The sequence below is a fragment of the Larus michahellis genome, chromosome 3 (assembly GCF_964199755.1).
Source record: "Larus michahellis chromosome 3, bLarMic1.1, whole genome shotgun sequence".
NCBI classification, from domain to species: domain Eukaryota; kingdom Metazoa; phylum Chordata; class Aves; order Charadriiformes; family Laridae; genus Larus; species Larus michahellis.
The window spans coordinates 44,260,519-44,283,146 of record NC_133898.1 but is presented as its reverse complement, the minus strand read 5'-3'; the positions used below and the strand labels follow the sequence as shown (position 1 = coordinate 44,283,146).

General features: G+C 43.6%; 1 protein-coding gene across 1 annotated transcript; it reads left to right on the top strand.

Moving 5' to 3' along the window:
* The first annotated feature begins 1,097 nt into the window (after window positions 1-1,097).
* LOC141740526 (protein ELYS-like) lies at window positions 1,098-21,011 on the top strand. The gene is made up of 24 exons (XM_074579352.1): window positions 1,098-1,218; window positions 1,938-2,191; window positions 3,889-4,069; window positions 4,878-5,085; window positions 5,802-5,918; window positions 6,885-6,969; window positions 9,984-10,134; window positions 10,785-10,917; window positions 11,005-11,186; window positions 11,568-11,629; window positions 12,462-12,590; window positions 14,358-14,448; window positions 14,537-14,626; window positions 14,789-14,929; window positions 15,704-15,808; window positions 16,584-16,677; window positions 17,188-17,311; window positions 17,433-17,489; window positions 18,458-18,604; window positions 18,696-18,883; window positions 19,053-19,197; window positions 19,293-19,424; window positions 20,622-20,769; window positions 20,857-21,011. Exons 1-24 carry the CDS (start codon window positions 1,098-1,100, stop codon window positions 21,009-21,011), a joined length of 3,240 nt encoding a protein of 1,079 aa, XP_074435453.1.
* Window positions 21,012-22,628: the final 1,617 nt, after the last annotated feature.

The window sequence follows — 22,628 nt, the reverse complement described above, 5'->3', positions numbered from 1 at the left end:
CTGAGTGTGCCGTTTCACCCGGGTATGAGCTAGCAGCCCGGGCTGACTGCCACAAAAAGGAGATGGACAAATTCCCTCTCCTTCTTCCCGATGCGTGGTCCTGCCTCCTTCCTTGTGCCACCTCTTATGCTTGCTGGTTGTCTCTGCAAGGCAGTTGAGCTCTCGAAGCTGGTGGAACACCACCTGCTTTTCTGGGTGAGTTTCCTGCCTGCTCAGGGAGTGAACTTGGCTCCTAAAGTGCTCTAAGGCACTGTTAAGGCAGTGCGAGGTGAGCCACAGGAGTACGGTAGTAGAACAAAGGAGCAGATGGAGAGATGGGAGGCGGCGGCAAGTCCTCTCTTTTGGTGGCAGGGAAGTCAGCATGTTTTGTGAAACCATCTCTTCAGCTGCGGCTGGCCATATTTTTAGCTTTTTCGTCAGTAAGCCCATTGCATTGTTGGCCCTTGAAACGGATTTTCAGGTACTACCGTCAGTCAAAACTGACGTCCCTGAACCCTGACTTGGCTGAATGTGATTCTGCTTGAACATGTAATTTCTCCATGTTTATTCTTCTTGGAGCTTTTTAATGCAAAAATCTATCCTCAGCCTGTGACTCGTGGTACGCTCCTTTCTTTGGAAATAGTTTGGAAGTCATAAGTACCTAAGGTGAAGACCAATGGTAATTTTGGCTGCTAGAAGACAACTGACAATAAGTAACAAAGGGTAAAGTACGAAATCAAGGGAAAGGACAAATGGAAAGTTGTACCTGTTACTGAGAAGCTTTTTAAAATCTGATTTTTCTCAGCTCCCATCTTCCTAACCTGTGTGAGTAGACTTGAACTCAGTGTATTGGGCTTTTTCCTGTTATTTCTCTGTTGATACGTCTGGGTCACTTTTTGTTGGTGATCTCACAGGCATCAGAAAAGCAAAGGATTCTCCTTTTGCTCTGCTGGGAGAGCAAAAAGTCTCCCGAGTGCCATTATTTGCAAGGAAAAGAGCTAGAGGTGACGTCTAGGGGATTTTTCACTGCATACTGATGAAACTTCTGTCACTCTCAAGAATAGTTCTGGCTGACGTGAGTCTAGTTGTGCAATTTTTTCCTGTATTTACAGTGAAGAATGCGAGACCTAACAGCTGAGGTAACGAGCAGTCTGCTGCAGTTTCCAGAGGTGACTCTTCAGGCACTTGGGGAAGATGAGGGAACCCTCGGCTCGGTGCTGTGCGGGAGGTTTTCTGGAGGTGAGCATTTTCCTTTAAATTTGGTCTCGGTATAAAGTTGTTCTTGCCTGGAGGCTACCTGAAGCCTCAGGTCATCGTATCAGCTGTGTCAGGTTGGTGCTGTTAAGAGGCATCCTGTTTAGAGAGAGAGAACAAAAAGGGTGCTTCAGCGATGACAAATGCTAATATTAAAACGTGAGTATAGTTAAACTTTGAAGTGGACTTTCCAGGTGATGTGACAGTAGAGCTGGGTGCCTATCTGGAGGTCTAGGCTTCTGTTAAGACCAGGTAGAATCTATCTACCTGAGTGTAAATGCAGGGATTGAGCTCATACTTCCTTTGGGCTGGCAGTAGTTCAGTGAAACAAAATGCCTTCGATTCTTCCTCTACGCTCTAAGACTTGTATTCCCATATGCGTTTAGATCATTTCTAGCAAAACCAAGGCGAATATGGTATAAAGGCTGTCGATCAGGACCTTGTCATCTTTATCCCAAACAACCCAGATTCTTCGGTGCGGGAATGACAAGTACAAATGCAAAATAACAAGGTGGTTAATTTTAGGAGGGATTGCTTGGGGATTTCAACGGGTGATTTTGAATCATTGACTAGAATGAGGTAGGTCGGTCTTCCTCTGCTAGGTACGTTTATTGAAGGAAAGGGGCAGGCACTGTGATTTTTTTTCAGCTGTTTTCAGTCTTCCGTTGGACATTTGCTTCAGTCCTCTTTCTTTTCTCTCACAGGGAGAAACGGCCTGGCGTGGTTGGCACGTGGTCCTCACCTTGAGGTGGTGAACTGTGTGACAGGAGAGCGGCTCTCTGCGTACCGTTTCAGTGGAGTCAATGAACAGCCTCCCACTGTTCGTGTGGTGAAGGAGTTTTCCTGGGAGAAGAGAACTGGACTGCTGGTTGGGTTGGAAGACGCAGAGGGAAGTGTTCTCTGTCTGTACGACCTTGGACTCTCAAGAGTGGTTAAAGCAGTTGTTCTTCCCGGGAGGGTAGGTACTTTTTAATTGGAGAAACGAAGCTTTGATGTTGTTAGGTGCTGCGTAGGCCTGTTTTAGGACAAGCTTTGGAGCGTCTCTTTGTAGGAGGTATTTTTTCTATCGTGCGTTAACATCTTGTCACTTGAGAGTATCCAGTCAAGACGGCGTTGCTGTAAAATCTTGGGCTTAATGTGCCATTATTGTTGGAGTTTGCTGAGAGTAAACCAAGTTTTCTGGTTTTATTGTAGAGCACAGAGTTACCTGATTCTCTCCTTCCACAAAAAGGCATTGAAAAGCACCTTTTTTTGGCCCTAATTGCTTGATTTCCATCAGAAATACCGTCTTTAAAATGGCTCAGAATTCCATAGTTGTGCTGTAAATGACTTCGACACATTGCCTTGAATCTCAGCCTAGCAAGCAGGCTGAGGAGAACACATTTTTCTGTTGACTTAGGAGAGGAAAAAAGAGCCTCTAGTGAGTTATCTGACAGATTGTTGGGAGGTCACCTTTCAGCCTGCAGTCCTTGAATCTCTGCTCTCTGACTAGCGTGTTTGTGTAGATGGGACACACTGGTGTAATGTTGCTGATGTTTTCTGTCTTCTGTAACCCAGAAACTCAAATGATGTGTGTCCCCTAGCCTCATTATCTTAATGTAAACAAGAATCGGTGGAAGTCAATAGAAGATCAAGATTCATTTTTATCATCTTAGAATCTGCAACAACTAACTAACTAACTTCTTAGCCAGCTTTCCATCAGCTGCTTTGGTTTGACTTGCTAGAATACAGGTGGAGTTTTGTTTGTTTGTAATGCTACAGTGTGATGACTAGTAGTAAGCATTCGTATTGGGGTCACTGAGAGAGAGAAATACGTACAGCTTTAGCGCAGGAGTCTTTGTGTGCTCGTGTCTCTGCTCTAGCAGTCAGTGTTGTCCTGGGATGTGCTGCAACGTGTGCTGAAAGGTCTGTCTTCGCCTTGTGAGACAGTTGCGTGCAGACTGCTGGGCACGTGAAAGAGCAGTGTGCGCTTCCTCCTTTAGGTGGAGTCACCTTTTTATCTGAGAAGCTGCTGCTTTAGGCTGGCTTTTAACATTTTTCTCAACATTCGTGAAAGCGCTGGTGTGCATTTAAAGCTTCTTTTCCTTTATGTGGTTGTTACTTTTCTTCTAAATGCGGACTAGTGTGAATTTTACTAAGCTGGTCTCTCCCTTCAACGCTTTCTAAATACGTTTCACTCCCATGGAAATGGTGTGTCTCCCATGCAACTTGGCCGCTGCCTCGTCTGACTCTCGAGCCCTGATTTATCCTAACGCCCGTTTGTCAAAGAAGGCATAGACCGTATCGCGGTGCTGGTGGGCTGTGAGCGGTGGGAGACCTCGATGTAGTTGTGTTTGTCTGTCTTAAGCCCCTTGAATACGATAAAGTTTCTTGCGTATAACTGATTTTCTGTGTTTTCCTCCAGTTAATTACTGCGAAGTAGGAAATGGAAATTGCTAAGCTGTACTAATAGAATGCCCCATTTAAGTTGAAGTTAAGTCACTTACCCGCAGGAAATCTGGTAAATGGAAGGCAGTAACAGGTTTTTGTACGGGGCTTTTTTGTCTTTGTCTCTTTTCTTGATCTAATTGCAAACAATGCTTTGATGCTCCTGTATTTACTTTTTCTATTGAGCTTGTCAAAGAGCTCAAATAGTAACTTGTAGTTTTCCTGTAGGTAACCGCTATAGAACCTATAGCGAATCACGGAGGACCCAGCGTGAGCACTCAGCACCTCCATCAGAGTCTGCGATGGCTCTTTGGGGTGGCAGCAGTGGCTACAGATGCTGGCCATCTACTTCTGGTTGACCTTAGTTTGGATGATTGCTCCTGCACTCAGAATGATATCGAAGCATTGGGTGAGCCTTCAGTTTTTCCACATGAATTTAAACGCAAGAAAACTTCTGTCTTCTAACGAAACAGTATGCATCCCACTTTGAAGACCCTTGTGTCAGACATTTCTGACGACTGGTTACAGGTGGCAGTTTGACATCGTATAGTCCTGACCTGATTAAACCTGGGAGTGTCTGACTGCTCCTCGCAGTGTTGTAAATGCCCCCTCCCACCAAGATCCCTGTGCCACTATGATTCTTGCCAGAGAGGTGTAGGAATTTTGCCACGTGAGCCGGTGCGGCCGCCTGGTAGGAAGTTGTGTTGGAGGAGCCCTGTTTCTCGGGAATGCTCTTCTGCTTGTGTTAATTGACTTGGGGCAAATTTTGGGCTTGTTTTTTAAAATAAACCCCACTTACCAACACCCATGCATTTGGATGAATGAGATCTCGAATAGGTGTACTCAGCTTGCATACACCGTTTTGGCTATTACAACAGCAGCTTCAGCAACTGGTGCCACTTCAAACACGAGGTGCCACTTCAAATTGCATCACGAGGCCCAAACTCCTGCTTTTCAGAGTCCAGGAAGAATTTGGTTACGTTATTAAGGTTACGTTTTTACCTAGCTTTCAAATGTGAGTGAGAATACTTGTCTGATCCGAGAGTTCTTATGTTCTTTGAAGACATACATAATGGAAATGGCAAAAAAAAGTGTTGCATAAATGGCTATTTTGCCTGGCACGGTAGCATTAGATGATAGGGGTTGTCACGTCAGTGCCTAAAATGCAGCCTAAATGGCATAACGTATTCATTTATTGCTTGGTTTTGTGTGTGTAGATCTAGAAGTTGTCACTAAAAATCCTGCTGAAGTTGCACAAAGAAGAGAAACTGCGACCAGCGAAGGGAGGTGTCTCTGTTTTCAACTACAAAATGCTTCCGGAACAGCAGTATCAGCCCTGTGCTACATAAGCAGAAGCAACCAGCTCGTTGTGGGTTTCTCGGATGGCTACCTGTCGCTCTGGAATATGAAAACGTTGAAGAGAGAGTAAGTAGGCCTTTACACTTGGCCATGCCTGGAGGTGCGGGGCTCTCGATTTGTTGCTTAAGGAAGTATGTGGATGTAAAGAGAACTTTTTCAGGGACTGAAATGAGTATGAGTATAATCTTGGCACGTTCAGAAATCCTCTTCTGACGTAACTTTTCAGTCATACCTGGATGAAGTGGTCCGCCTTCTCCCCAGTGGACTAGGATTGTTTTCCTTCTTGTGCCTGTGGATTGAGGAATTGTGGGAAGCGTGCTTCCTGGGGTTTTCAGAACCGGTTACTGCAACTGGGGCATCCATTGAAAGGCTGAAGTATGTCAGTGATGTGATTTTGGTGCCGATATTCTCTAAAGTGTCCAGGGTGAAACTAGTGAGACATGAAAACTCAATAGCTGACCTGTGCCTGAAAAATGTATTCTTTCCTGCATGTCAGCTTTGGCCGAAAGAGCAATCTCACCCGAAATATTTGGCTAACTTCTGGTTGGGATTCCCTTCAGCAGATCTGCACTGACTCCCCAGAAGCTGTTGGATGCATAAATAGACAGTGGAGGAATAATTAGGTGGCAAGAGTAGAGTGTGGAGGTACAAATAAGGTTCAGAAGTCAGGAAGAACAATGCTTGACGTAGTCCAAGAAACGAGAAACTACCTGTGTTTGGGCCACTAGGCTCACCTTTTGTTTTCTTTTTCGTTTTGCTTTTTTTTTCCCCTAAACCTGTAGGCACCACTCTCAGCTTGAAGGAGGGAGGATTCCTGTCTATGCTGTCACTTTTCAAGAGCCGGAGAATGATCCTCGCAATTGCTGCTACTTGTGGGCTGTTCAGTCTACGCAGGAAAGGTGAATAAAAACTTTAACTATCAGCCACTGAATTAATTCTTTTTGTTTTTAAGGATATTTGTTCCCATACAGTTGAACATGTGTATTTGTTGTGTGTCTGCGATTCTTTCCGGTACGGAGGGTGTTAAACTTAGAATGCAATTTTTACAGGATTTACCAGACGTGAAGAGGGACCTACTAGTTCCTGCCTTCTGTCAGAAGGCAAAGCAACAGTGGCCATATTCTTCTGCTCGCATTCTCAAATGGTTTGCTTTTGTTCCTCGATGACTGCTTCATCATTTGTTTGATAGTCACACCGTGGTATTAAAATACCACTAGGAGCAGTTGAGGCTGCAGATCTAGAACACCAGACGTGCCCACACAACAGCCTGCCGCCCCTAAAGGCGGCGGTGACAGTATTGCCGATGGCCTTGTGCCAGCGTCAGCAGTCTGTGGAGCCTTGGTGAGCCAGTGCAGCTCCCCTGGCAGAAAACGATTCAGCAGAAAAGCCAATGGGTTCCTGCTGTTCTGCTGAATCAAATCGGACTTGGAAGGGTGCAGAGTGTGCAAGAGGGGGAGGGGAACTTTGGTGCTAAGGGAGGGGCAGAGAGATCTCTCTTTCTGCATCAGCAAGCGATTCCATCAGCTCAGCTGTTGGTAGAGTGGCAGTCTTTTAAAATTTGACTTCAAAGCAGTTTTGATGGAGAACTCTTCATTGTGAAGAACTATTTCCAACAATTCTTAGTCCATACAACATATTACAGCTTTCCAATTGTACGGTTGGCTTTTGCCCCTGAAGCTGTTAGTGTCAAAACGCCCTCCTTCATGTTTCAGTGGCTAAATGTGGCCGATGATCACGTTTTGGGAAGAGGTGGTGTTCTTTTCAGCAGGAGCATGCTATTAAGAAAACGTCTAGGTCTACTAACACGACGATGAGGACTATAAAGCAGCTTTGTAACCAAATTTCATAATTTATCCCTTTTTCAGTGAAGGTGATGTGGTGAGTTTACACCTGCTGCAGTTAGCGTTTGGTGACAGAAAACGCGTGGCCTCAGGACAAGTCATGTATGAGGTAAGAGGTGCATGCGTGGGAAAAGCAGACAATAGTAATTTTCTCTAAGGGAGTATCAGTTGAGTTACAGGGGTGAGATTTACCATCAAACTTCAGAGCTGGCTGAAAAAATAATAATGTTTTGCTCAGTCTTCTTGGGCACGGCCTTTGTCCATACCTTTTGGAAAGAAGGCGTACCATTTTATACTGCAGTGTCGTGTGTTCCAGCTAGATTCATCTGCAAAGAGCCCGTATAAATGAAATTCCTGAAGAGGACGCGGCTTTTGCAAATAGAATTATTGTGAAATACCAAACGAATGGCATGTAGGAAGAGAAGATTGGGCCTTGAATCGCTTGGTTTAACCAAGCTTCGGACTTGAATAAGCTTCTGTCTCTCTCCCTTTCTTAAAATACAGTCATACTCTAGTCTTTGCTGATCTTCAGTTTTATGTTCTTGGTTTCCCTTAGAGCTTTGTCAGCCGGACTTCTCACATGAAATGCACCTACAGTGTCTCTTCAGTGTTGATCCTGACACTTAGTAGCTGTAAAGATAACTCGTTCTTCTTTTTGGCTGGGTGACCTATTCAATCTACTCTTAAAGCCAGGAAAATATGTAATTTGGTCAGAAGAGTGTACCTAAATGTTAGATCTGGCTCCAAGGAGGATGCGTTTAAAATACAGATGTGAGGTATCATTGTATCTCAGATAGCTAACAGAGACAAGGCGCATCTGTTAGATGTGTAATTCCATTCAGTTGTACGCCTGGAAGTCTTCCAAAATCTTTTTGAGGGGACAGTAATCTTAGTTCAGAGCAAGTCTTTCCTCCTGAATACTTTCTCTTGCGTATTCTCAATAGCTATGGAACGAAACAGGGGTGACTCTTGTATTGTGGTACTCTGGTTTTTGTAGGGACTGTGCCTTTTGATTTTTTTGGATTAATTTAGATTTTGAGTGTTTTGCTTATGTGTAGGAAAGGTGCTTCCTCATTTGGCACTGTTGCTTTTGCATAGATAGAGGTTAGGTGTTTGGAAAAGGTGGTGTTTCTTTAAAATGCATTATCTATCACGGTGACCAAGTAGAAGGATCTTCCAGTGATTCATGGCGTGCTGGATGCTATCTCTTTATCTTTGTTGGTGTGCGGGACCTGTGCTCCACAGCGGATACTTTTAGTCTCAGAACACTTCCTTGTAGTCACAGATTGGTTAGTACTACATGACTGTCTGCCTGCATGGCTGTCTGAGTCAAGTTTCTTGTCCATCTTCAGGGGTAGAAAATTTAAGTGTCTCCCGTTTGCTAGGCCAAGTTTGAGTAAAGAAGGAGGAATCTACTGTTGATCCTGTTCATTGGATAGAGTTCATAGGAGCTCAAAAGACTTTTTCAATACAGCAGTGCTTTTTGTTCCAGGAATTAGGTTTGAGGCTATGAAGCAGTGCCTCTTTGACTGTGTGTCATGGTAAAAGTCACAAATAGGACTTATGGAACATGTGGTACTGTGTTTTTCTATATGCGTGTCAAACTCTCGTCTCCATTGCCTTCAAGGCTGGTTTAAGTCTGCTTAAGTAATTAAACAGAAAGGTATGTTTAAGTAATGCTTCCAAAGACCTTTTTTGTACTGTCGCAGCAGTTGCTAAATCTGGTGCATCAAATCACGATCGTAGAGCGCATCTTTACCCTCGTTCTGCACAATGCTTGCGGATGGGCAGAGTATACACTCTCTACTTTGATATCAGAGTTTGACCAGTGCATCTCGTTTGAAAACTTGTTTTTGTGTTTTGCTAGTCAATGGAGTCGTTACTTAACATCTCCCATACAATGGAGTTCCTTAGAATGACTTTGCCCGGCGTGGAAAGTTTAAAATGCACTGCTTTGCTTCAGAAGCATTTTCTTTTTAGTTATGAAAGACTTTTTTTAATTATTTAATTTTTCTTTTTAGACAACCTTCATATTTATTTGTAACACTTCCTGGAATCATTAAGAGAAAGCTCGCCTCTTCTCAGATTAGGTGAATTAGATGTATCCTATGAGATCATATGGGAATGTGTGGTTTCATGCCAGTTCGTTTCAGAGCTCTGCAAGTTTAGGAAACTTGGGTAGAATGTGGTGTTATCAGTTTATGGGTTGTGTGGGTTGGGTTTCTTTTTCCCCCTTTTTTTTTTTTTTTTTAATTATAGAGCTGCTATTTGTCCCCAGTACACCCGTTCATGTGTTGTATGGTAGACAGTTTGAATGAATGCTGTATTTGGAAAGACGGTATTTCACTTCACGCTTACTTAAAAAATGGTACTATCAGAGGTTCAACACAATCGTGCCGGGGTTTCTGTGTATCTCAAAATTAGTTTGTTTACTGTGTAGTAATTCGTGATGCTAAAAGCCTTGGCCACGTGCACCCCATGTCCTTTCTGGTTTTCCCTTTTGCTGTTGGCTGTGCTTGGTGAAGGAGCTGAGGGATATTTCACCCGTTAGTCTCTGACAAGATGAGAGGAGGAGCTGTCATAGCTTACGTGGCTTGAAAGAAGATTGCTAATCAGTATGAAGTTCTCACAGTAACTAGAGAGGGGTGCACGGTCACTCTGGTGGTGTGCCCATAGAAAATACCTCTTGACAGCTTTAGCTGCTCGAATGCTGGGGCTTCTCTAACTTCATCAGTTCTGCAATCAAGACATGGAGCAAAGAGCTTTGCATGCATGTGTGTTGCATCATTTTAGATATCTCTTTGTAGTGATATATTTATTTTTATAAAGAACATTCTTGGATGTCGCAAGGAATTCTGCAAAACATGTTTAGATCTGAATAATGTTAGGGAAATTCTAAATTTTGAAAAAGTGCAAAGCCTTTACAGCCAAACTTACCCGTTACGATTTGACACTGCATTCTCTTGCATGTCAGGCGTAGTTTCTATTTACCATCAGAAATAGGCTCATGCGAAATAGACAGTATAATAAGCCTATTCTGTTAGACTGTCTTTCATATTTAGCCATAATGTATGTTTTTATCTTAGAATGACCTTTGCTCTCTTCTCTGATTTTTTCCCCCAGGGTTTGGAATACCGTGGCAAAAAGTTCAGTTTAGATCTCACGGGTGGAGTCTTTCCCTTGAGAGGCCAGACGAGGAGTACGAAATTAATCAGCTGCCAGACTGTCAAAAAATTCCGCAGCGACGTTGACGGAGAGGATAGCGTAAATGAAGGTTTGTTCTGATGTCCGTGTTTGGTGATTTTAAAAGAAGTGCTTTTGGAACCTAAGCAACGAATGCTGTTCTGTCCCCACAGTCTGAAAGTCTTGCCTATCTGCATAGACTAGACTGTTGGGATTATTTACGAAGAAAAAATGGATGCTTAAGTTATGTGGGACTTCTTTAAGGGAGAAAGTGGGTTTTATTTTATGCTTGCTGACATGCTATCGCGATGTATGGTGGGGCCGTTTGTATGATGATGGTCAGTCGTTTTACTCCTCCAGCTGCCATCTTTGAACAAGAAGTTCAAACTCTCCATTGCTTAGGAATGTTACCAGAATTTTTTCCCTTCTTCAAACCGATGTCCGCATCTGCATCCAGATGGTAGCCCGTCACAAGTGCTGTTCCCCAGGGCACTGCACTGGGGCCACTTCTCTTTAGTATCTTGACCAGTGATCTGGACGAGGGGACAAGAAAAAGGGGCAGTGTGACTGAAACCTATCACAGAGATGTTTGCTATTCCGTAATTACTGTAATCACTCTTAGGAAGTGTTGTGTTTCACGAGTGACAGAACAGAATGAAGCCAAAATAGAAAGTGGTGTTTTAAAACTATCGGATCTATCGTATTTTCTACAAGTCAGAAACAACGTCTTGTCTTTTACAGTCACGTCTCCTGACACCAGTGTCTCAGTCTTCAGTTGGCAAGTGAATACGTACGGTCAGGGAAAACCATCTACTTACCTGGGTGTATTTGACATTAATCGCTGGTATTCTGCTCAAATGCCAGATTCACTAAGGTAGATTTTTCTTCAGTAGTTTTCCATATGCCTGCCAATAATTCATTTGAATGTCGGCATTTAGCTTACGCGCTTGTTTTCTTTAAGGCCGGAAGAATTCCCTCATGAGTGCCCCTATTTTGCACTGTGGTCGCTGGATACTGTAGTGAGTGTGACTTCTCCGAAGCTCCTTTTGGATATTCTGGTCCATGAGCGGAGTCTAAGTCGGGGAGTTCCTCCTTCTTATCCACCACCTGAGCGGTTTTTTCATCCAGGCAACTATAACTTTGGTAGGTATTTCACTGCTTTTGAGAGTGATAAGCTTAAAATGAGGTCAAATGCCATTCATTGGTTCTCTTGTTCAGTCATTGTTTGTCATTCAAAACCCAAACCAAACCAAAAAAACACCCAGTCCCCCCCAAACCCAACTCTGATCGCGTTGTACTGACAAGGTATTTACTATTGTGGAACATATCTGACAGCCGGCTGAGTTTTGGTGCTTTTGTAATGTAGCCGGTGAAGTGGTGCTGGTTATAGCCTGAAATGACTGTGAACTGAAGCTCAAAGTACTCAGTTATATGTTTCTAGATACCGGTGTGTAAAAAATGTAAACTGGTCATGCCATAACTGTGAGAGTACGGAAGGTTGTCAAACGTTCCCTGTTTCTGCAGATGGTACGTGCTTGCTGACCTCCGGAGTCGTTCACATGACTTGCACCGGCTTCCAGAAGGAGGTGATCTTTTACTGTATCTTTATTGCGAGTGGCAGGAGATGTAGCTTTTCTAAGTTTTCTGTTGCACTGCTTTCCGTGTTAGGGACCGTTTCATGCTCATCCTGCCCGTCCACACGCATAGTTGCAATTGTATCCTGTCGCCAGTTGTATGCAAATGGTAATGTTTTAGGTCCCCTCTTGGGACTGTACAACTGCCGTTGTCTCCTCTTGAAGCACGATCGGGGATTGAATGTCTAGAAAGGAATGCAACGTTGCTCCAGGAGCAAGAACAAAACCACTGTAGAAGGCGGGGAAAGGTGTTACTTCTTTATTGCCCCTCAGTCGAACTGCCTGCATAGTCTTGAGTTAGAGTTTTGATCCCCAATTCTCTTGAAAAAGGAGGGAATGGAGAAAATGAAAAACCACATAACTGTTTGAGGAGTGAAAATTTTGTTTTCTCCCAAACTCGGCCAAATTATAACTTCTGAGCCACGGCACAGATTGTGACAGATAATTTTGAGTGAAGTTTCAGCTCACTAAATGTTTCCAACATGAATCGGCTTCCATACGAATAGGCATGGAAAGGATCTTCCAAAGCGTGAAGTTGCATGTTAGCTGAGCTTATATAGAATGTATTTTGTGTCAGTGTTGAGGGAAAGAGCAAGGCCTGTGTATAGACAGAGAAGGTAGAAAAGACTTAATTACACAGATTGCTAACCTAAAGCATCTTAGTGGTTCAGGCTGTCTGACGGTGTCAGTGAACATTCAGATTCTTCCTTTTAGAGGTTATCCAGAAGCGTAGTGACGGAATAACAATGCTGTCTTAATCTGTGGTTTTCGATTGATGTTTCAGACCTTGAATTTTTTGAAGAAATCTGGTCCTTCAATATGGGAAGCCATTCAGGATAGCTACAATAGGTGTCTTGTAGCTGGCTTGCTGTCTCCAAGACCAGTTGATGTCCAGCCATCCAGTTTGAGTCAGGTGAGTGCCTATGAGGGAATCAAGGGGGAAATACATCCATCTGGTCTGACAGGGCTGGAGGGGCTACAAGACACGATACTCCAATTTTTGGATTCTTTGCAAAGTTTCGTTGAAATACAGGCGTGACCTGAGCTAGCAGAAGTAATCGTATCCTTAGATCCAAAGTAGTGACTTTGACTGGGAACAGCCCTAAGAGATCTGTCTTTAGAGACCCCTCTCTTAATTCGGTGCCACACACAGATGCGCACAAGGAAGCGTGCAGTCAGTGCTGGTCATGCCCAACATAACGCATGTGTCCCCCAGAGTAACCCCCATCCCTGTCAGTTTCTCAAAGCAGTGGTTCAGTGCAGTAGCCGACGATGGGGGCGTCTCACTGGGATGCGAGCTCTTGCAGACGTCGGCTTGCTGCACTGTCACTGTACGTGATCATTTGCTTCCAAGGAAGTGGGCTGTGGTAAAGGATTACTGCTGTCAGCTCTCCCTGGCAATTTCTTCACGGCTTGCCCTCGTTTTCCCTTCATCGGTAGGCTTTTCTGCATCCTCTCCGGGCGGATCTTCACCTCTGTAGCCTCTGCCTTGTGCTGCAGTAGCCCAATTTGCTCCTCTGAGACTGCCCTCTTGCAGCTGCAACACCTTAATCACCTTTATCTCATGACACTCGCTACCTTCTATGTGCTTTATGCCACCACAGTGACTTCACTCCCCCTGCCATAGGTTTTCCATTTGCAATGCACCAACCTTTCCCTGGAGCAATCAGCAGGAAGGGGAGAGCAGCCTTCCCGCTGCCCTCCTCTTCCTGCCTCCTGCATTCGTCACCACATTTGTGGACGTGTGTTAGGACATGAACGCTTCTGCACAGTGTGGTAGCTCAAAGAAATTTCTTGGCAAGCTGGCCAATGGTGTGTTTCCTTGTCTGAAACCAGTTTTCAGAAAAAGATGGCAATATCACATGTGTGTTCTACATGTGTAGAAGTTGCTTTGAATGTCATGATTTTGCCTAGAGGGGAAAGATACTTTTGAATGTGTTTAAAAAAACCCAACCAACCAAACAAATCCCATCCCAAAAACCAAAGTAAAAACTTACGAAGGGTCCTCTCACCTGAGAGAAGTACGAGAACACCAGCTGAGATAAGCTACTACTTAGTATCGCGCGTCTGTGCATACGTGTGATTTATCCTTGTAAGGATTACCACTACACTATAATACAGTATTTGAAGAGCCTACCATTTAAACCATTAGGATGTAAATGTTTTGCTTCTTTTCTGTCACGTTACAAAATTCCAACGTAGTGTTTTGGGTGTCAGAACTGCTTCATGTCTTCATAGTCTAGAAAGCTGCTTGGCCGTAGCTTCACTGTTTCCATGCAAACGTTGCACAGTTGTGTTTGTCCTGTCCCCTTCCTGAGTTCCTGAAGTCAAATTTATCTGCACAGCTGTGTAACGCGTATTAGCAGAGGATGTTTCTGGACGTAGTAAGTTGGAACTCAGTACGTGAAGACTGTAATGCAGAGGCACGCGAAGAAAGATTAGAATTAGGCTGCAGTAAGTTGAAATGTCAGAGGAAAAGTGTGTTAATGTGTTCCTCAGAGCAGTGAGCAGTCCAGCCTGTGGCTGGAATTAAGAGAAAGGACGTGGCATTCCTGGCCTGTGTCCTGATTGACTTTGTGATGTCTGAATGAGTATACAGTTAGAAAGAAACATTTTCTGTTGATGGTTCACATGGTGCAAGTAGGTAAGATTCTCATTTGAGTTTGTCTGTTACGTTTAGGAGGAGCAGCTGGAAGCAGTATTGTCAGCTGCTGTCCAGACAGGTTCTGTGGGACTTCTGACTGGATGCATTAAACATTGGATATCTGAAGGTAATACTTCGAACGTTGTTTTTTTACGTGGTACCTCTTTGAGTTGGAGCCTGTTGATTCATTTCTTTTTTGTTCTCTTTGTTTAAAGAGCAGCCAAGGTCTGCTGGTAATTTACGGTTTGTTCTTGAGTGGACATGGAACCAAGTGATCTCTACAAAGGAAGAATTTGACCAAATCTGTGAGTACTAGTGTAGTCATTCTGCAAACCTAAAGTCGTTCTTTCTGATTGAGCTTCCTCAGTAATACGCCGCTATAGGATATTGCACGCGGTCCTTGAAGTGCGCCTTGAAACTCTGGAATTGCTCTGTCGGCTAACGATTTAATATTTATTCTTGAAAAGGTGTTCCGCTGTTTGATGGCTCTTGCAACTTCATTGACCCCCAGACATTACGGTCTCTCCAGCGCTGCCAGTTGCTTTTGAGCAACCTTAGCACGGTCTTAAACTGTTTTCTCACAGAAGCACAAGAGCTTACTGAAAAAGGTTTGTAGTAGTGCTACAAAATCTTTGGTATGTTTTATTAAGATTTGGAATTGTGGCAACATGGGCTTTTGTTGTTTTTGAGGATTGGAAGACAGTCACATTTAGCTGGGAGAAGGGGCTTAAAGCTGAGCGCTTGGGACCACCACAAAACACGCATGGAGTTCAGGGCAACAGTTTATGGTGGAGCTCATGCAAGGGGGTGGGGGAGGCTACATTCAGAGAGAAGCTTTGTAGGCAACTGGGCTGAAATTACAGCAAGCGAATGTGGTATTGCTGAAAATTATTCCTTTGAGTTCTTAGCTAGCAAGTTCTAGTTGCATGCAGACACCGTGTTGCAAATTGCTAAACAATACGAAGGAAGCGTAAACGAGTAACGTGCAAAGTAAGTTACTTGAGTTTCTACAGCTTTTTCTCTTAGAAATGGTTCTTGGCCTATTGAGAAAAGAAAAGAATATCCCTTTGCTATCAGAAGAATCTCTGCTACGTGAGAAACAGATGTCTTATTCCTGCGTGCATTTAGTAGTTCAGGCTTTGGGGCTTTTTTTGTTTTTTTTATTTTAGCCTTTAGTGAGTTTAGTTCTTTATAGGGGTTGCTTTTTGTTTTGGTGGTGATAGTGGGTTTTTTCTTCAAATAAAAAAGTGATACAGCATGAAAAACGCAAAGACAAAGATTTCTAATGTGCTATTTTTATACTTTTGGTTTAGTAGGATGAAGGGAGTTTTGTGAAAATGAACAGAATTGCATAACGCTAATCATCTCCTGCCTTTTTTCAGGTTTTGCAGACGTGACAAATAAGCAAGCGGTAACCGGCCTCATTTCTTTGTATGCACGAGTGGTCATCTGGTTCTGTCGATCCGGTCTCCTTCCAGAGGGTTTAGGTAAGCGTGACCTGTCATACGTTTGTAACAAGGCGACCATCCAGTGAGTGACTCCCACGAACGCGTGCTTAGCCATGTTTTTGTAACGGTTTCGTCAGGAAGAAGTCGTGCTGGTTCAGTGGCAGGGTGTGCTGAAGTTCTGTGGGTGAAGTTGAGATTTTGCTGGGTTGTCAAGTACACGGCGTAGAATGAGGCAGGCAGTTTCTTTCCTGGGTGGATTTTAGGAATAGCAATGGACCCCTGACGTCAAGGCGCTGCTTGTGTCCACAGCTTGAACTACTTGAGATTTTAAACAAAGTACTATTAAACAACAAGTACCGGAATGCTTGTTTTTACAATGAGAGCATTACCTGCATGTTTTGAACTTTCTATCAGTTGCTTGAGGAGAAAGTACACCTTGGAAATCCTTCTTTAGTTGGATGGATTAGAAATTCCATTGTCAGCCTTAATTGTCTCACAAACAATTGTTTTAAACAATGGTTTTAAAACCATTCCCTTTGAGAACTGGGTGGTTTTTTTTATAGTGAACTTCAGCTTACCCTACATGTTGTGAATGCTGCGTGAACTGTAACCTTGAAACGGCACTTGGGGCGAGAAGGAATTGAGTCTTGTCTCTTAGAGTTCTTTTAGCAAAGGCAGAAAGAGGATTGGCTTCTTTCAGAGTTGGAGGCTTCTTGATGCTTAGCTTGTACGATCTTCTGTCTCTTTAGGCAAAAATTTTCGTTTACAAGTGTGATATGACTGCTTTAACTTGCTTCTACTTTGTTGCCTGTAGATGACGATACGCGTTTGTCAAGACCTTTCTACAATTATCCTCTGATTGAGAGCTACTATACTGGTCACCGACAGAAACTTGAGCGTTTATCAAGGTAAGAGCTAGAGGAAGACTCTAGAACACTTCCACGGCAAATTCAGAAGTGGAAGGGAATGGCTTTTATCTCAACAGTTGCATGGGCTATGCGTAATGCCGCTGCCAGCAATACTCTTGACTTCAGTGACACGTGTGTTCTGTTGAACAGAGAGGTTACTTTCCTGTGTTAAAACGTTGCTATCTACCTCTGCTTAGTACCACTGGTTGGTATCATCATTTTTCGGGAGTCTACTTTATTCATTGGCTAATGTGTATAATTTCTGACTACTGAAAAAGGCCATGTGATTAGGACAGGATCAGTCACCTCCAGTTCAGCAAAGCAGGGTGTTCACAGAACAATTGTTTTGGAAGCAGAAGAAAGCGTGTTTTTTAAAAAACAATCATCTCCGTCCTTGACTGGTAATAGAGGGTCATAACTGTATTGGCCTAATAAAAAGGAAAGCCGTTACACCGGGAGGCTGGAATTAGTGTTTAACTCTGTCCAAATCCTTGCTACCTTTTGTTCCAGAGGAAAATGGGACTCGGACTGCTTGATGGTTGATGGAATGGTTTCCCAGTTAGGAGACCAAGTGGAGAAGCTGTGGCGGAGAGATGCAGGAGGAACTGGGAAATACCCGCCTGCCAGTTTGCATGTGAGTGTCCTGTTCACTGAGAACAACAACAAACGGCCGCCCTCCCCGCCAAACCCCACCCAAAAGCCAATGATTTAGGGAAGACAGGCGTTTTTTCAGAACTGTTAATTTTTCATTTCAGGCACTGCTGGATCTCTATTTGCTAGAAAACATTGAAGAAAACTGCAAACACGCAATTGTATCCTTTCTAGTTATTTTTATTACACCTCCAGGGGATGCACATAAATGTTCTTCAGTGTTGGTCACCGACCTGTTTCATGACATTTTTTCATTTATGCTTCAAAGACGATGCAAGTGAAAACATTTAGTTTAGCATTAAGTTGTAGACAGAAGCGCTGTTTTATTTCTTTGTACTGTGGATTTTTGATGACTTTTTTCTTAAACGTTTTGTTGCAAAAGTCTTCTCCGATAGGGAGAAAACAGTTTTAGTAATAAGGGTTGAAGATATAAAATGTCCTTAGTTTTTCTCCAAATTTAAACACCGTTTAAAATTGTCTAAAACACCCATGATGGGTTATAAAACAATTTCTGTTTCAGAGCAAAAGGATTTCTAAGAGTGGTTTACCAGTACCGGATTTTTGCTGAAATCACGGGTTTTCCAGCGCAGCTCACGGTGCTTGCTTTGGTTCCGTTGAAAGTGCAGGCACACGGAATAAGCAACAGGGAGAAGAGAAAAGTCATGGGGCAGAAACTTAATTTTTAAGCTGCTGAAATACACAGCCTTGCTTTTGCTGTTTGTTGCCTAACCCGCGAGGGGAGCCTAGAGAGCAAGGGGCTTAGAAACGCTTATAGCCCGGAGCTGTCTTGTTAGATGATGTCCCTAAAAACGGACGTCAGAAAGAGAAAATGACGCTACCAATGAGTGACCCGCATACTGGTTTAAATCCAGTTTTAAGCATTCGGAGCTGAGCTGTCCTGTAAGGATGCCACAATTTACACTGTTTTATAGACGCTGGACATGAGGGAAAAACCCAACTGTGGAATTTATTTGCTGTAATAATTGAGCGTTGGATGCTCCAATGTTTTGAATGTATTTTCTGCTTCCTACCACTTTTATATTCTTACTTCATTATGGTTTTCTAAAGGTAATGTGATAAACTTTTGGTCTTACAAACTGATTAGCCTTAATGAGATACCTGATGTCAGACAATTTACTTGCTGCTGGATATCAAGCGTTCCTTTCCGAGTGAGACAGAGACTTCAGTCGACTCCTTCGCAACTGCCTTTGGCATCCCCTGGGGACTTGTTAAGCTTGTTGAAGGTTGTTGGCTTCTAGATCACAATGATTACGAAGTAAGTATGGTAGAGTTGAGTTAGACATACATTGCAGTACAAAGCTATAACCTAGAAAATGATTTTAAAACCCGATCTCTAACTTGTACAGAATTCACTGGCCCTGCTCTTTCATCCCGCTACAATCAAAACCGCGTCATGGCAGCACAAGAGAATTATTCAGTCCCTCCTGTGCCAAGGGGAGCATGGGCAAGCCCTCAGATACATCCAGCTGATGAGGCCACCCACGGCAAGCAGCGGGGAAGTGCAGCTTCTCCTCACTGTGTTGCTCTCCAATAGGTAAAGAAATATACCCCACCATTTTGTCACGCAAATCTTGTGAAAATGGAGAACAAAGAATAGAAATCATCATCCCCTAAGTTTCCTTTAAACTTTGAGTACAAGACTCTTGGGGCATCTCTTTGGTTATGCTATTAACATCCCTTTACGTCTGAAACATTAATTACAGGTGCATGGTGGAGGCTTGGGGTCTGTTGCACCAACATGCCGCTCAGGCAAACTTAGAAGACCTCTTAAAACACATGTACGAAATGTGCCGGGAGATGGGCCTGATGGAAGACTTGCTGAAGCTGCCTTTCACAGACACCGAACAAGTAAGTGGGAGCAAGGAAAAATGTTCATCGTCTCTTTGAAAAGAGAAAAGGCAGAGCCATAACAGATTTTTGGAATGATTTTTTTTTTCTCATAGGAGTGTTTGGAGAAGTTTTTAAGGACCAGTGCTGGTGTTCAGAATCAAGAATTCCTTTTAGTCTACCATCTGCAGCGTGCCAACTACATTGCAGCCCTAGAGCTGAATCAATCCATGAATGTCAATCTTATGGTAAGCGTGAAAGTTCTGTTCTGTCAAGCGTGCAAGTTTCTGCTGGGTGTTACTAACTGGTTTGGATAGTACTCAATAAAAATCCTGCTTTGTTTTTTTCATACCAGTCTTTGAAACACTCGGAACAAGTTTCTACACCTTTGGTTACAGCTGAAGCTAAATGTTGACCAATATACGTCACTACTCCAAAGCTACTCTATGAAGCTATAAATTAAATGTTACACACCACTGTTGACCCCACTGAGAACAGTTTGTTTGCATCTGAGGAATAAACATGTATCTTTCCCATCAGCCAGTCTTACCATTCCGTTATTGAGATACGTATGTTATGCGTGGCTTAGATTACTGGAAGTTGTTGGTGTCACTCCTTCCTGTGGGATGACGAGTAGGTTGTATGTCATCGCTTGTGTCTTGCACGCAACTGTATTTTTCTAGCTGAGAGCAGGCTAGATGCCAATCCACAGGTTAAATTTCTGTGGGTTTTCTTTGTTTTTTTAATTTCTGCGAGTTATAGCGTGCTCTCCGATTCACAACTTTCATTTCACGGCTTTTATGACAAAAATTCTTGTCTAACCTCTATTTCTCAAAATAGCCAGATTACATTTTGTGTTACATGAACTTGTGTTCTGGATTTGTGACGCGTTTGCTGTTTTCTGGAATCATAGTTTTCCAGTGACTCAAACTTCTAAGGTGGTTTGGAAGTCGTAGGTCCTGCATTTGAAAACTGTCATGCGGCCAGGTGGTGTGCGTAGGTCGCTTTTTCTTGCTTGTTTTAATCTTCACATCATGTTGTCCAGGGTAATTTCCAGTTGTCCCGTATATTCAGGGCACTGGCGTTTCAGGAAGAACAAGGGAAAGCCTGCTATGTAGTAAGTCGTTTGCAAATTGCAGGTGATATCAGAAAATTGCAGGTGATAACAGGTGTTATCAGAAGAAGGTTCTGCAGAGTGCCAGCATTGTTTTAACTTCAAGTTGTAGGCTCTGTTGCTATTCCAGTCTTCCTTCCACTTTGCTAAAAGTACCAGGTGAAATCGGTGTGTGCGGATGGGTAGAACTTGCCGCTGTTCTGTGCAGTGGAGGTGTTTTCCCACACCCGTAGAGGAAATCTGCTCACTAATGCGAAATAGCACGGAGAGGTCTGTGCAAGGAACTTCTTGTAATTAGTTAAGCTTTTGCTTTCCGCTTTTCCTTCATCAGAACGACGGCGATCATCGCTTGACCGACAGAGCAGTTGCCAGAAATTCTCTATTAGCCCAATATGGCAAGATCCTTCCACGAATTGAAAGGCAGCTGGCCGTAGAGAAAGCCAAGCTTTACCATTTGCCTGCACTGGCCTCAAGAGAAGGTAACTTTTAGCGGGGGGAAATAGAGGGGAGAATTCCCTGTCACTTGGATGACACCAGGCTGAAATTTTTCCCCTCTTGCTTTCCAGTCTCAAGACCAAAGCCATTAACTCCAGTAAGAAAACAAGCTAAAGCAGGAAATGTGCGTCGAAGACCAAATTTTCTGGCGAAAATATTGTCCAGAATTAAAGAATCCTGGGCAGGAATGAAGGAGAAAACCGGTTTCTCACAAGGTGGATTTTAAAGATGCTGTCGTTTTTATAGCTGCTAAACGTGCTGTTTCTTCAGCAGGATGTTTCTAAAATTGAGGATGTTTCTAAAATGGGACCTGTTGAGATCCAAACAGGAGAGCAAGCAGTTGGGTTTCAACAGCACCCGCCAGTCCCTCACTAGAGACAGGAACAAGAAGAGACCTTAGATGCATTCACTTATTCAGCTCGTCTCGGCTTTGGGATTTAGGACGACACTGTAGAGAAGACGGGGCTGGACTTGGGAATACGCAAATCCCTCATGGGAGTCAATGGAAAATTTGGGATGGGAAGAAGGCAGCAGGTCACAAAGCTTCCGCAGTCATTCCCGTAGCAGTGCAGTGAAGGTGTTTCTGCTTTCGTTATAACTGGTGGGTACTGATGTAGATGTAAGCGCCTGGTTTTGGCTTGTGGGCCCTCACTGAATTTAGGACAAACTGCTTACTGCTTTCTTGTTCGTAGATTTGTAAGCATAAAAGGAAAGTTTACGCAGACTAGTATTTCTTGACTTTAGTTTTGAAGCACGGCGTGTTGCTAATAATATATCGCTTTCGCAAGTTTTGACGAGGCGGGAGGCAAGAAAATAAGCTGATTCTATGGAGACTGCTGTTGAGGGGCTGCTTCCTTCTGCCGTTGTTGGCTAGCACTGCAACTTAGAGGGCTGGGCAAAGGTCTTTACACGTGGATTCAATTATCCCGACCATCCGAGTCCCTGGAAATAAGTAACGGTTACTGCTTTTGTTCTCCCCATAAAACCCCGAGTATCTTCACGTGGATCTAGAAGGAACGAATACTTGCTCAGCACAGGGAACGGGAAAAGACGAGGTGGAGCTATTTAGAATATACTGTGTTGTCTCAGGCAGTCCAAGCGATTTCTTGAAGTGCAGGGTTGAGCTGTCGGATGTGAGGGCTGGCCAGTTTGACAAAGTGTTGCCGACTGGAACTTTCAGCTTTTCTCTCATCGTTGCCTTTTACCCTGTTAGATGCAGAGTGGGTCGCCCTGTGGGCATTTGTCGTCAGTGCAGGAAGTACTGCAATGGGATGATTTCTGCCAGTTGTGGCTACAGCTCGCATTGTAAAACTGCTCACTTTGTCCAGGAGTGGTGGCAAATCGTAGTCAGGCACAGAAATACCAGAAACGGGGCACGCGATGGCGTACACTGAACACTCTCTTCTCTGTCCCTTAAACACAGAGGCTGTCATCGGTAGCAGAGAGTACACTGTATGTTTCTGACTTTACACCCAGCAGTGATCTGAAAGGAAAAGCGGCATTTCACTGTCCTCAGTTTCATCTGTGTGAGTGTGAAGTCAGTCTGTTTGGTAACGACTATTGCATTAACAGGCTTTTTTTTAACTGTAGGTGGTGGAAGATAGTGCGCTTAAGTCACCAACCTCAGAAGCAGCACCGGCAACACCAGGATAAAGTGAAGGACATCCATCGGGCGATCGTCCATGCAGCTAGGATTCTCCAGAGTCATAGTTAGCATGTTGTTTGACTGTCAATAAACATTGTTGAATGTGATGCAGCTGAAGGAGACGGAGAGCTTTTTACACCTCAGAGTAATTTTCAGAGACAAGCGTTGTAATAAGGAATGCCCCCCAGCCCTCCTCCT

Bases quoted from the DNA above. Each gene is read 5' to 3' on its own strand.
- LOC141740526 (XM_074579352.1), top strand. From the start codon at position 1,098: ATGCGAGACCTAACAGCTGAGGTAACGAGCAGTCTGCTGCAGTTTCCA. The intron at 6,970-9,983 runs GTAAGAGGTGCA...TTTTTCCCCCAG, and splicing joins CAGGACAAGTCATGTATGAG to GGTTTGGAATACCGTGGCAA. The intron at 14,449-14,536 runs GTAATACTTCGA...CTTTGTTTAAAG, and splicing joins TAAACATTGGATATCTGAAG to AGCAGCCAAGGTCTGCTGGT.